Genomic DNA, 14146 nt, shown 5'->3' with positions numbered 1-14146 from the left:
AATAGTAGTAGTACGGAAATTGAAGTCATATTTTTTTCACATTTGTAAAGTTTCGGACCTAGAAGTAACGCGTTACTTTCGAAGTAAAGTAACAGTTACTTGTTTGGGGCAAGTAACGCGTTACATTTCTACAAGTAACTTACCCAACACTGTGCTCACATAAGCAGAACGCAAGTTTGTTGCGCTTTATTAGTAGAAAAACGATAAGTTTCTACAATCAACTACAACTGCATTTGTCCTAAGTTTCCTTATTTATGGTTTTAAAATCTCATTGTTTGCAAATTGAAATTCCGTTACTTTTAGCAGAATTCTCTTACTTTTCCCTGTTTCCTCAAATTCATTGGCATTTCCTAGTTTTCCGAGTTCATCGCTACTTTATAATTATATGATACTTCTACTGTTTCTGCCAAATGTGATTTAACTTCGGAGGGAATCTTAAAGGTTTCAAAGGAAATCATGATTCCATCTCACAACCCTTCCTGACAGTACTATACAAAATCCCAAACAATATATCTGTCACTTTTCGTACCAAGATCTGTTCTGTTACTCGTCAGAACATTATCACCAACTTGACTTTCACGTTCAATTGAAAAAAGAAAAAAAGAAAAGAAAGAAAGAAAGAAAGAAAAGAAAAAAAACACTCCCTCTCCGCTGTATACAAACAAAAGTATATACCATTAATTTGTGGAAATTTCAATTTAAACTTTGCCTTTTTTTTTTTTTTTTTTTTTGTAACAATTCATTTCCACTCAGTCTGTCAACAGCACTTAGTAGTAGCATCTTCTTTTGAATTTTTGCTCAAATTGATACAAGGCTATCACTTGCGTCTTTTATTTGTACCCAAATGATGTAAAAATCATTTGATTTTCTAGGACCAGTGACAGATTGTAGTAATTTGATAGATGTCACTAATAGTAGTAACAAATGCAAACATCAAGGCTATGAAAGTTCTTTGTTCGCACGATATATCAAGTAAGGCAACATAAATAATTTATGTACCCAAGAACTGCAACAACCTACGATTATGCACATACATCCGAGGGCAAACTGGAATGTAAAACATTTTTAACGTATCTGCATATACTCTCACAAATCTAACGAATATGTTTCTTCTCAACAGATACGAATGTGTTTTGGTCAATTAATAGCGGTAGATCCTACATCAGAAAGATTAATGGGAAATCGGAATATACTGAACTTTTAATTTAACACATGTAGCTGACAGAAAACAAAATAATTGTTGATTAAGAGTATCACTTGTGTGAAAATATGTTTACAGTTAAGCAACTGACTTGCGATACAAAGTATCGGTCTGCAGACAGCTATTAAGTCTTCTGTCGATTCGCCTAATCACATTTTGTCATTTGGATAAGGGTATCGACATAACACGGCTGTCATTCGTGAATTTTAGTACAAGTATGTGTGCACACAGTCTGGATGAAACAATGAGTGTCTGCTTACTCACACTTACGTACTGGGGAACAAATTCGAATCAACAACACCCCCTTGAGAAGACAAGACACATTCGGATCTAGTGAGAAAAAACATCCAAATCAAAGGAACTTTATTGGACGAGCACACAGGAAATTGTCCACCAATATCATAGGAAGAAATCCTAAATGTGAATGAACGACTACTAGCGTCTCTCAAGAAATCACTGTGCCGTATTTTACAGGAATCAGTGTTGTCCAGAAGCACTTTGTTTTTGGGCTACGAAAAAAAAAATCAAAGCTTCGTGCGTGTCTCGGTGGACCACGAATGTAAGAGTTGTTCCATGGTTTTGGACATTCTGGACTATACTTGGCTCTCGGGCAAGGGGCGATTTCACCTGTCGAGATACGCCAACTTGCAAAATTCCCATATCTGCGTAAGTAAAAATCCCAACGTGACACATGAAGAACTCCTTCATTCCAAGAAGATTGAGGTTTTGTGTTAGAATATTCCGGGGTGCGTAATTAATCTCATCATCTTCTATCCAACAGTTGCACCTATAGAAATATTCAGCACCTTTGTGAATCGATATGCCAAAGGATTATAGGATATTTCCAGCAGAATGAAGCGACACCACCTACTAGCATGGCCGAAATTTAGTTATTTTTAGGTGATTGCGTCATTCGAAGAAACTCGGCCACTGTGGTTGCCTGATCTGTAGCCACATTGCTTTTATAATATCAGCAGGATAAATTTTACGCAAACCAACCACGAATCGTAGGCACCTTGAAAGAAAACATCAACGAAGCAATCCTGGCAGTGGCAAAGCTAAGTACTGCAGAGGATATTAAAAAAAATAGGTGGCAGGTTTTATTAAAAAATTGGTATTGTCTGGACGCAAACGGTGACTACTTACACCAAATGTTATATCATCACAATCTTTAAAAATGAGGTAAACCTACTTTAAATCTCTTTGTAATACGCTCATTAGTGACAATGTGATATCGGATGCGGTAGCGAGTAGGATACCTCGTATTTTTGTGTATTTTTATGGAATGAATTATATATGATTTTTCCTTCCTAACACTTCTTGGTGTATTGTGTGCGTGTGTACAGACAAGCAATTATTAAAATCAACATTCGAACCTCACTGATTTGAATGTTTACTATAAGTTACCACGAACTACTTTTGTGTATTCATCATATGATGCAAATTCGTAATTTAAATCTTTCGTGGTATTTATGGAATGGTGTTCATTAATAATCCGCAATGCTTGAACTTCTAAATATTACATCTGAAGATGTAACTAACGCTTGCAAAGAGATCTTTTGAATACCAAGCAAACTTCTCGTCAGAAAACTAGTAAATATAACAGCATGTAAGAACAACCAACTAAATAACAGCACTGTTGTGTGATTATCTACACTTGAAACTCATAATATTTCTTTTCTTGTGGGAAGGTTACTTGGCAACAAGAAAGATCTCTTAAATTACAGGATTATTTTCGTCAACAGAGTTGAAGAAACGAACGATTGACAATATAATGACTTCAAAACAATTCGGAAACTCTCAAAAATACCTATACTTACAGGAAAAAAGCCAGGGGGCATTGGTCCACCAGGCATCCCGTCGTTTGGTGGCATCTGACCCAGTGGACTGGGCGCTGGCCCAGCATTCTAGAAACAAGAAATTAACCGACATTAGAATTCTAACTTGAAATCGGGACTAGTTTTACAAGATAATTCTGTAATATAACAACAGTATTTACCGTTCATGCTTTACTTTTCTTTATCCTTTAAGAATTCATTTTTAGTCTATGTTCGGTTCTTACACTATTCTTTTGTCAAGAACCAATAAATTTCTACCATTTGAACACTGGTATACGATCTAAAATAACGTAATTTGCTTAGAACAATGGAAAAGAATGAACACATTGAGGGGATGGCAAGTATATATGCATACTAAAAGTTGTTCGGTTTATACTGGACCGAATTAAAACGCAACTGTCTCATGGGAAATAATAATAGAAAGACAAGTCGTTAGTAGTAGTGTGTCGGAAGTTGCAGGTGGGTGAGTACTGTAAAACGACAGTAAATTAAAGCGTGGGGAGTGGTATAACATGGATCTTTCCATGCACGTTTAATATCAGGAGAATGAGTTCATGCTCGTGGTGACTACTGGAAAATCTGTTGTGGCCCGTTACACAAACCAGAAGTCCATGAAAAACCAGTAGCCGACAAAAAGCACCATGAAGAGCGATCACAAAGAAACTGACACCCGCTGCACTGTATGGGATCTGCCGATTGGCGTGTCAGGAAAATCCACCGACCAAACCTACAATGAGCTAAGACAGACCTGGATCAATGGCTACGATGAATAGGATGGTGCCTCTGGTAGCATAGTTGACTCGCACTCCGCTGCATCATATACATATATAAAATGAAATAAAATAGTGTGCCAAAAAAATCCTATGGGCGTTTCTGTATTGCATACTATAATATGACCTTCGTTTCTTTAGTGGTCCTGCTAAAAATGTGTATTCAACAATATTTTGTCTAGCCGTGCCTGAATCCACTGTCAACGACAATTTTGTCATATTAATTTACAACACAAGAAATAAATATTTTCGGAAGGAGGAGGACAATCCAGAACTACAGCCTAGGACGCCATAGTATATTAATTCGACCCTAGGCGAGGAATTCAATCTAGTACCTTCAACTGTGAACGGAAGTCTTTCGTAAGTTACTTCGACTGAGATACGTCTGTAAGGCTCAAGTACACCACGTGCTCCCGCACCATATTGCAGAATGTAGCTCTCTCGTGGCTATATTATTAGTGTATGTACCTACGGCGTGGAAGAACCGGGCTCGATTCCTGGTAGGAATTTATGTGGCTCGGATACCTTGCTAGGCTATAAACCTAGTTTCACACAGCCTCGCTGCTGAACGGTACGCAAAATCCCGAACTGAAAATCACAGCGTAGAATGGAAAACTAACTTAAAAAATTGTATGAAAATCACCTGACGGAGTCCAAATGACAGTCATCATAGTGGATAAAGCATACACCGATCTCACTGCCTGTGTTCACATTCTGACCCTAAAACTATGACAGCAATGCCAAGAATCGCTGCAACTTTGTTCGCCACTGCAAGAAAAGTTTTCCCAGATCGCTTTATGGTTGTTACAGAATTCAGTTACGCAGGGAAGTTGCTAATACACAAAGTTGACTAACACGTGAAACTGACTGCAAATTACTTCCAGTGATTCATTATTACGCCTATCTTTCGAATCAACATGCCAAAATTAAACAGTACAGACACCAACCAAGTGAAGTCCACATGGGCAAAGCCAACGTTTTCATCAGGAAATGGGACAGGAACTAGACATTCGTGTCATTCCGTTTCAACGCATTTCTGTGAAGAGCAATCATACCAGCCCAATGCATTTCTGAGCTTTGATATGCTGAAATGACGTTTCCAACATGGAGAACCTTGCACCTTCGTTGTTCTCTGGAAAGGCTGCGGGGAAGAGTGAGCTCGAATTTCCTTACCCGTGCCTCATGGTAGTTTGTTCCAATGGAAACTTCGTTCGTTGTTGAGTGATAATCCACAGTGCTGGGTATCCACTGAAACAGTGGTTTATCAGTTGGTGGTCCGCAGACCTATGCCGATTCATATGACATGGTGCCGTATGTTTCATTCAACTACGTACAAATACAGGGTCGTATCCAGAAGTACTAGGACTGATTTTTTTCCCGTGCGCGTGGAGCAATGTAGGGGGGCTGCAAGGCCGGATGTTGTGGAGGGGAGCCTTGGGAACAGGTGTCGACCGGCAGCAGTCGCCTGCGTGCGTTAGTTGAGTGTGGACCACTGTGTTAGTGACCTCCTGTTGTGACGCCTCGTCGTCAGTTGCGATGGAGCATAATTTGGAGCAGCGGTACGCCATCCAAGATTTGCGTCAAACTGGAAAAATCAGCGACCGAAACCAAGGACATACTTACGCAGGCCTACAAGGATGATACCATGAGCCACACAATCACCCCGTAAAAAGAAACTAGAATGTCGAAATCGAAAGTGAAATCGATGTTGATTGCATTTTTTGACCATCGTGGCATTGTCCATAAGGAGTTTGTGCCTTCTGGACAGAGTGTAAATGCAAGATTTTATGTGGAAGTGCTCACACGGCTGCGAAATCGGATTACACGAGTGCAACCAGACCTGGTGGGGAAATGGAAGCTCCACCATGTCAACACGCCGTGCTACGGCGCGTGGATTGTGGGGGATCTCCTGACCAAATTCGGCGTTTCCACGTTGCCTCACACCCCCTACAGCCCTGATGTGGCACCACCGGGCTTCTTCCTGTTCCCCCGTATCAAGACGCAGCTCAAGAGGCATCATTTCGATTCGGTGGAAGCGGTCCAAGTGGCGACGATGAGGGCGCTGAACGGCATCCCGGAGGACGACTTCCAGAAGGCCTTCGCGACCTGGAAGGTTCGCTAGCAGAAGTGTGTGAATGCCCAAGGGGCCTATTTTGAAGAGTATGAAGTCGATGTAGCAAAATGTTCAAAATTAAAAAAAAAAAAAACAGTTCTACTACTTCTGGATACGACCCTGTATTTATGTGAAACAAAATATTCTGCTGTTAGTGCAATTATGATAAAATACAGGAATCGACTGACCGTTCATACTGGTCTACGTCTTGCAGTTTCAACGCTGGATTCTCGAATCAAAATTATTTTGGAAATAAACAACTGTCAATATTACACTGAGTCCACAAAAAGACAAAACGGATTAAATATGGCAGCGGTGCAACTTCAAAATTTCTAATCCAAATGTATAATGTAGTTGTGGGACTAAAACTGGTACTTTTGTATCCATTTTTCAATAATAAATAAATAATAATTAATTTATACTAGAATTAAGGGCTTTCTATATGTCGGTTCCCAATATTTGTCCCTTCCACTGCTGGTCCGCGAGTATCTAAACACTGCCTTAGAACACCATCGGCGGTGGTGGCGAGGTTTTTCGTAAGGTAGGTACCTTCCAAAATCGGTCCGATGTAGACCAAACTACCTTCCGTAGATGTAACGATTCGATATAAAGTATTTGCAATATTACATTCAAATGTTACATTAATATCTGGACCCTTTGTTTTTATCAAACGAGAATTGTAACCTACAATGTACACAAAAGACATACCAATCCAGGTCCAAGCAGTACTATAGGCCTATACAATGAAGTACCTTTGTTAAATACAACACACCTCGAAATACGTTTTCGGAGTTCATATAGCGTACACTTAGCAACTGTAGTGGTGCATGGAAGAAATGTTAGCAGCTACAGAATGTTATTAAATTATATGGGAAAACATGTGGTAACGACATTATCATGTCGGAAGATGGTTCGATGGATTACAGGGTTTTATCGAAACAGTGATAATGTAAGTGGTATGCGTTCATTCGGCTGCCATGCAAGCTCCACTCTGCCTAGTTGGTGGAGGTTGATCAACAATAGGCTCTGAAACAGTTTAACAGACATACGAAGATTTAACACAATTTAAAACGACGGCCTAATGGATATCTGGATACATCGTCTTCCCACCCCTCCAAAAAATATAATACTAGTGTCACGAACAAACAATATAAAATATGTTACTATCGGCATGCCATGTACAGAATGTGATATTCTATTACTCAGTTGATCAGCAGCAGGATCCTATCATTTTCTAGACCCTCCTCCTCGTTCTTCTCTATGCAGAAAAAGGAAATATTTTCAAATATAAATTCATACTCTTCCATAGCAATACTATGACCTACTACTGCTTGTGTGCTGAATCTGTTAGCACGCCACCGGTGAGAGATACATGAACATAAACCATTTTTCCAACATAAACAGCCTTACCAGTTCAAACTGAGAAACCTCTGCTCTGAAAATTAATGGAAATACAATTAAGCTGGAAACTTGAATCAATAACAACTTTTCTACTGGGAGTTGCCGCATAGTTGTTTACAGTTGCTCAGCCAGAAATTTCAGCCATACTAAAACAACGTATTAAAGAAAATAATCATAATGATTGCATATTTCTCTTTAAGAGAATGTAGGATTTCAAAGCATCGAATGTACATAGAACCCTCTGAAGACCAGAAAGCATACAAATCCATCTTGTTTTATTATACAAAATGGCACTAAAACTTTTTTTTTTTTTTTTGCTTAAATATATTCAAGATTAAAAGTAAATATTTTTAAAAAGCCGAGACATTTAGATAACCCGAAAAAAAATATATGGAAACAACTCGCAGAAAAGCTGGAAACATATTGGTAAATCCGGGACGACTGGTCAGCCTGAGCATAAGCCCATTTATTACAAAAAAAAAAAAAAAAAGGTTTTTAAGACCTTAGATCGCTTCCACTCAGGCATTACAAAAGGTTAAGATATTAATTGCTAGCAACTTTCAGATCTAGTAAAATGTTATAATTTGGCCGTTTCAAGAAGTACCTAGCAGCTCGCGTCCTAGTGGGAATATCAATAATTTACATCTGGCCTCATAACACAGATCATAAGCGCTGACGCGCAGAAAACGATAGGGGGAGGGATCGGGATTGCCCAAGTGACGAGATAAGACAAAGGTCTTCCAATAGAAACAGATGCACTTTCTAAGATAAATCTCTTTCACCACACTTTTCCGAGACGATATAGCCTCACCTCGAGTCTCGTAGTGTTGCGGGAATACAATAGTCTGCCAAGTGTTCTCGTATTGCGCAATTCAGTTGCTGCAGCTAGAAAAATTTATGCTTATGGATTTAGGAGAATCAGTTATGTTTGAAGACGGGAGCAAACAGACTCGTGTATGTGTAGGTTCAACTTATACATGACTGGTTTGTTCCACAAGTTAATGCGTAGTTAAAGTCTGTTAAAATTACCTTTGAGTAAAGTAAATTGCTGCTAGATTGAGTTGTGTTTAGTTCTGCTATTATTTTTTAGATACGTAACTAACATTACGTTTTAATTGATTGCGCCCTGTAAACAACACTTGACGCAGTTTAAATGTGAATTCACGTTTCCACACACGAGAAACAACTTATTGATGAAGTGGCATGGCTTTGCTTTCATCATTGGAACTCTTCGATGCTGAAGTTGGTGAAGTACAGTCGTGGTAGTTTCCAACAAATTTACATATAAACGGTCTCGCCATAATATGGAAAAGGGACAACTTTTTGTCAGTGAAAGGATCAACATCTAAACTATTTGTGTGCACTAGATATGTTCTATAATAAGAAATTCGAAGAGTTGATGTTTTTACATTTTGGTGTGGTTACAAAATAAATTTCGGACGTTTTCGCAATATTAAACACGAAAAAATGTCTGATCGTGGCACAGTTTGTGTGAACAATAAGAAAGCAGGCATCCGTACTGCAATGGGGAGCTTGCTTGGAACATGGCTTGTGGGATAAATTTATATTTGAGGCTCGTAACAAAACTCAAAGACAGATGCTAACTGCAGAAATGCTAACATTTCAGCAAGCAGTATGTCTGGTCAGTGCGGTAGAGCACACAAAATCTCAATTGAGTTCTTTAACAGCTACGCTTAAGATGTGTGCCGAATAGAGGTGGGAAAGCAAAAAAGCAAATGCCATAATCATAGAGATAATCAAGATCACTTTTTACAGCTTCATCAGAGTCTATCCAGTAGTTACAAACAGATATTACCAACATGCAAGAAATGTAGATAAGTTCATTTGGAAGGACAGGTGTCCAGCCGAGACAACCCATGTTTCTGCTGTTCAGCATAAAATCATTGTGCTTAAGCGTACAACGTCAAAAAATCAGAAAAACATCAAACATATACACAGAGTTCAACCAGATATGGAAGGTGCAAGGACGTCATGGGGATCCAAGTCGTCCACGATATGCTTAAATTACTACGATTAAATTCGACTGAATTCGTATTGAAGAAAGGTAAGTATTAAATATCTCACACGGATGAAGTACATCATTCGTATCTTTGGGGATGTTTGAATAAGTCGTCACCTGGTATTAGTCGCGGAGAGAACAGCTAGGTAAGAACAGTTAGAGGATCGGCAAATTAAAAGTGCTGGCCAGGAAAAAGATGGAAAGAGGAGAAATGTGAAAAGACATTCGAAGAAGAGGTCCGGCTGCAAGTTGTAGATGGTTTCTAATAGCAGTGAAGAAGAAGGGGGAAATAACCGTAAATAGGAGGGAGGAAACGTAGAAGTAAAGGATCAGCAGATAATTGTAAAATATGGCAGAAGGAATCGGAAATAGAAAATTCAGGAGACCGGAAAGGAAATGAATGTGGAACAAAGAACAAACAATATAGGGATGAAACAATGAACTAGTTGCTACAGGAAATGTGGTTCATGAGTATAATAACGGAGCATAGTAAGTTGTAGAAGTTGGTTTAGAAGAGGAGGAAGAAATGACTTCTTCATTTTGACATAGACCGAGGAGAGTGTTGAGGGACACAAATAATCTGCCTAAGGGTTTTGTAATTGTACGATTCAGTTGTTGTAACTCTGAGATTTACGGTATCCATTTACATTTGCTGATTCCGAAGAATCAAGTTTCTTTCTTTCTTTCTTTTTCTTTTTTTAATGAAGATTTGGAGCAAAGAGGCTTGAGTAATAACGAATAATAAATAATTTTAAGTTCAAATGACTTTTTATTTAACAATGTAAATACGTTACTGAATTCAAGTAAAGAGGATTGATCATGCTAGTTCTATAATTTGCTTAATTCGTAACAAACCCGCGCCTTTAATTCATAGGAAGCTCAGTCCATGTTAATTGAAGCAAGGAAACTTTTACTGCCAGGTTGGTTGATTGAAAACCAACTGATCTTAATAATCAGCGATGGACTTTGACATCTTGCGATCTTAGACAGTTCTTTGTCTAAGCCCCTTTCCTGGAAACAAAAATACCCTGCTTAACTCTGCCTATTCCTAAATTTCTTGACAGTTCTTTCATTAGTTCTCCCCGGTTCTTTTGCATTTCCGTTCCCCGCTCCTGCGCGTATAATAAGGACTGTATCGAAAAGTAACTATCAACATTGGTAGCGCTGGTAGGCACGGGCCAGGCAGCTGAAAGTGAGTCCACACAGTCTGTGGGTTAGTTCGCAAGTTGTACTTAGCTGCTGTACCATGTTGAATGCCGTGTGAGAAGTTGCATAGGCTATGGGACGAATTCCGAGGAAAGTGAGGTGCAAAATTCTGCACAAATGGTGTTCCCAAAAAGGAGCTACCTACAATCAGATAGCAAAACAGATGAAAGTGCAACATGCAAGTGAGAAAACTATTATTGAAAAATTTGGTAATCATTTTACTTTTACAGATTTGCCGAGATCGGGGCGAAAAAAGGGTGCAGGTTACCTAAAACTGGGCCAGAAAGTGGTGAGGTTAATTAAACAAAATCCATCATTATCTGTTCGCGATTTAGCGAAAAAGGCAGGTACTACGATCGCAATGGTTCAAGGAATTAAAACTAGGATTAATTTGAAAACCTACAGAAAACAAATATAGCCAAAGAATCGTCTAAGCAGAAATTGAGAGCACAATCACGAGTTCGCAAATTGTATGAACGATTTGTGAGCAGGGAAGGACAATGTGTTTTGATGGACGATAAAACTTACGTGAAGGAGGACTTTACAACACTTCCTGGCCCTCAATATTATACAAAAGTCAAAGATGAAGATGTGGATGACTCGGTCAAATGTGTTTCAGTTGACAAATGTGGACCAAAAGTGCTCGTGCGGCAAGTAATTTGTTCGTGCGCCTTACGATCTGGAATTTTCTATACACAGGGAACTATTAATGCCGAAATATTTGAAAAGGAATGTCTACAGAAAAGATTGCTCCCTTTGTATAAAAAGCACAGTGTTCCCCTATTGTTTTGGTCGCATTTGGCGACGGCCCACTACGCTAAATCTACGCTAAATTGGTACATTAAACACAAAGTGGATTTTGTTGCAAAACAGGTGAACCCACCAAACTGCCCTCACCTCCGACCTATTGAACGGTATTGGGTACTTGTGAAGAAAAATGTCAAACAGGGTGGTAAAGCTGCCAGGAACATGGCTGAATTCAGAAGATATTGGTCTGACGCAATGAGAAAATGCACCGCCAATATTGTGCAGAAACTATTGGGTGGTGTTCGACGAAAGCTTCGTTTATTCATCAGACACGAACTGTAAATGTATACTTTTTTTCTCTTTGTATTCAACAAGTACCGTAGTGTAACAAATTGTCTTTTTCCTTTGTACATCTCCTTCCATTTTTATTCCTGTTAATGATACATGTTGATAGTTACTTTTCGATACAGTCCTTAATAAACAACTGACAGCTTGGCAGAATGCAGTTGCAACAATGACGATAATTCATTCAACACTTTTTTCCTTCTCACAACGTGTTCATGATTCATGTTTCAGCACTTCACACTGTTCATCTTTGAAGAACCAAATACAAAACACTTCAGTCTTTTTTCAGAAATCAAAGCACGAGCAAATTTATCACAATAGCACCCTTCTTTCAAGTCTATTGTCAAAACGAAAAAAAAAAGTCAAAACAAGAAATCTTGAGTATAGTCTTTCGGAGGGAGAAACAAGTATTTCATTATAGCTTCCATATTAATAAATCGACCAAAATGATCACTAGTAAACAGTTGACGCTGAGAGCACACACACAAACACACAAACGCACACAAAAGCTGTAGAAACAATTTCTAAATCCTTTATCTCGCGTTGATGTATGTGGTTAACCAATCAATCTGTGTGTGTGTGTGTTTATATAAAAGTAAAACATACAATTAGAGTAGGATCGGATAGTATCGGACAGCGTATAGTATCGAACAGAAGATGCTATTCTGAAATTAATATAATTAGAATTTGCTAGCAGGCAAGAAGTGAACACCTGTTACCGTGTCGAAGTCTGGCAGTCATTTGCTTTGAGGCGCGTGAAGAAGATAAATGGAAGCGAGCGTCACTGCATTTCCTGAACGCTCTCTGTGTGTATTCAAGAAAATGTCGGAAGTATGAGCGTGAAACAGGTAAGAGCAGAGAGAGTATTGTACACATTATATAAAACGCACATTATGTGGGAGTAAGTTCATATATTAACCTTTTGTCCAAAACTAATATGTGCAACACAATTCATGAATAATTGAAAACGTGTGAATCGGATAGTATTGGATATTTCATTGGCGTGTAGTATCGGACAAATGTAAAATCATTAAATTCAGAGACAATAAGCTGCTCTTCATTCTCCAGATTGTGCTGTCGTTATAATATGAGAACCTTTTTTACAGTATGAGAAAGAAAATGGGAGGAAGCAAATATGAAAGCCGCTGTGGTCACATGTGTTGTACAAACGTATCATAACCAAAATATTTTCCCGTCCAACATCGTCCTAGAACTCGATGAAGCGACGAAAGGGATGTGTTGCGCAAAGTGAGATATTGACATCTAGTCATTATAAAGCAAGAAAGAAGGGCAACTAGAAGCAAGAGTCCGTCTTGCAACTACAAAGGCTCTAAACACAGAGAACGGCAGATCCAGGTCTATTTAAACCAAATAAGTAAATGTAAATAAGCAACGGATTAACCGACATGGATCCCAGGAAGAACCACAGGAATCAGCTCAAGACGACGAAGATGTGCGTTGCATACTATGCTTTTAATATAAGCTACCTAAATACACAAATATAAAGAAACAAAGGAAAATTCTAATTTGTAGGAAGCCATTTCAAGAAGATTTGATACAATGTTACCGTTGCAGTGGGTGGGCTCATGAAAACTGTACAAATTTAGAGTGTTGTCCAGAGCTTTACGTATACAACAACTGTGAATCAATGTCCTAGAAACGCATAGCTCTATGTTTTACAAACTTAACTGTAGGTAAGTATAGTGTCCGATACTACACGCCAAAAGTTTAGAAATACTTCAATTTTGCCTATTTTAGTTTTCCTTACTTGGCTGTGCAAATGAACGTTTTCCTTAACGAAATTGTATGTATTGTTAAAATAAAGTTTGCACTTGATATTCAACTAGTTGTTTTCAGTTTCTACTCCAAAGCCTATAAAATATATTTTGAAACACACTTAAGTGTCCGATACTACCCGACCCTACTCTATAATTTTAAATAATTTGCGTTTTCCGTTTCATGGCATCAAAAGCAAAATGTAAATGAATGTCATATAATTCTGTTGACATTGCATAAATCTGTTCTGGCAACGAATGCATTATAATAATAAAATTTCTGCGAAAAGTGTTGCCATATTTCTTTATTCTAGACTCTTATTTTTTTTTCTAGGTTGTGAGAAAAAAATTAAGCAAAATTTTCAATCTATATCTTTTTAAACTTTCAAATCTTTTCAACAAGTACAATCATTTTTTACACTAAAACAATTAATTTAAAAAAATTCAGTACGTGCCAAAAATTTTCAAACTTGAAAAATGTAAATAAAGATGTTCAAACAAACAAAAAACAAGAACTAGGATTTTCAAACAAAATTTATAAATTAATATTTCAAATCAAACTTATTGAATTAAAAATTTTAAACCAATGATTTTTCGAACTATTTTTTTTTTCAAATAACTAAAAAAATATTGAAAGTTATCAGCCAATTATATTGCATCAATGATAACTTTTCAGTGACCAACCAATCAGACTGCACCAAGAATAACTTTCCACTAATGATCTTAGACT

The 14146-nt window shown here is 38.0% G+C and overlaps 1 protein-coding gene across 14 annotated transcripts in view; it reads right to left on the bottom strand.

Annotated features, from left to right (window-relative positions):
• Ssdp (Sequence-specific single-stranded DNA-binding protein) overlaps positions 1-14146 on the bottom strand; it is a 690704-nt gene that overhangs the window by 259599 nt on the left and 416959 nt on the right. For 11 of the 14 annotated variants that reach the window (XM_081762329.1, XM_081762327.1, XM_081762335.1 and 8 more), the window contains one exon: positions 3022-3108. The exons of the other annotated variants lie outside the window; for them this stretch is intronic. In XM_081762329.1, the coding sequence (XP_081618455.1) occupies positions 3022-3108 (87 nt within the window). The remainder of the gene's footprint in view (positions 1-3021; positions 3109-14146) is intronic. 14 annotated transcript variants of the gene reach the window in all.

The sequence above is a fragment of the Thermobia domestica genome, chromosome 6 (genome assembly GCF_964235325.1).
Source record: "Thermobia domestica chromosome 6, izTheDome1.hap1.1, whole genome shotgun sequence".
Lineage (NCBI taxonomy): Eukaryota > Metazoa > Arthropoda > Insecta > Zygentoma > Lepismatidae > Thermobia > Thermobia domestica.
This window is presented reverse-complemented; position numbering and strand designations above follow the sequence as displayed.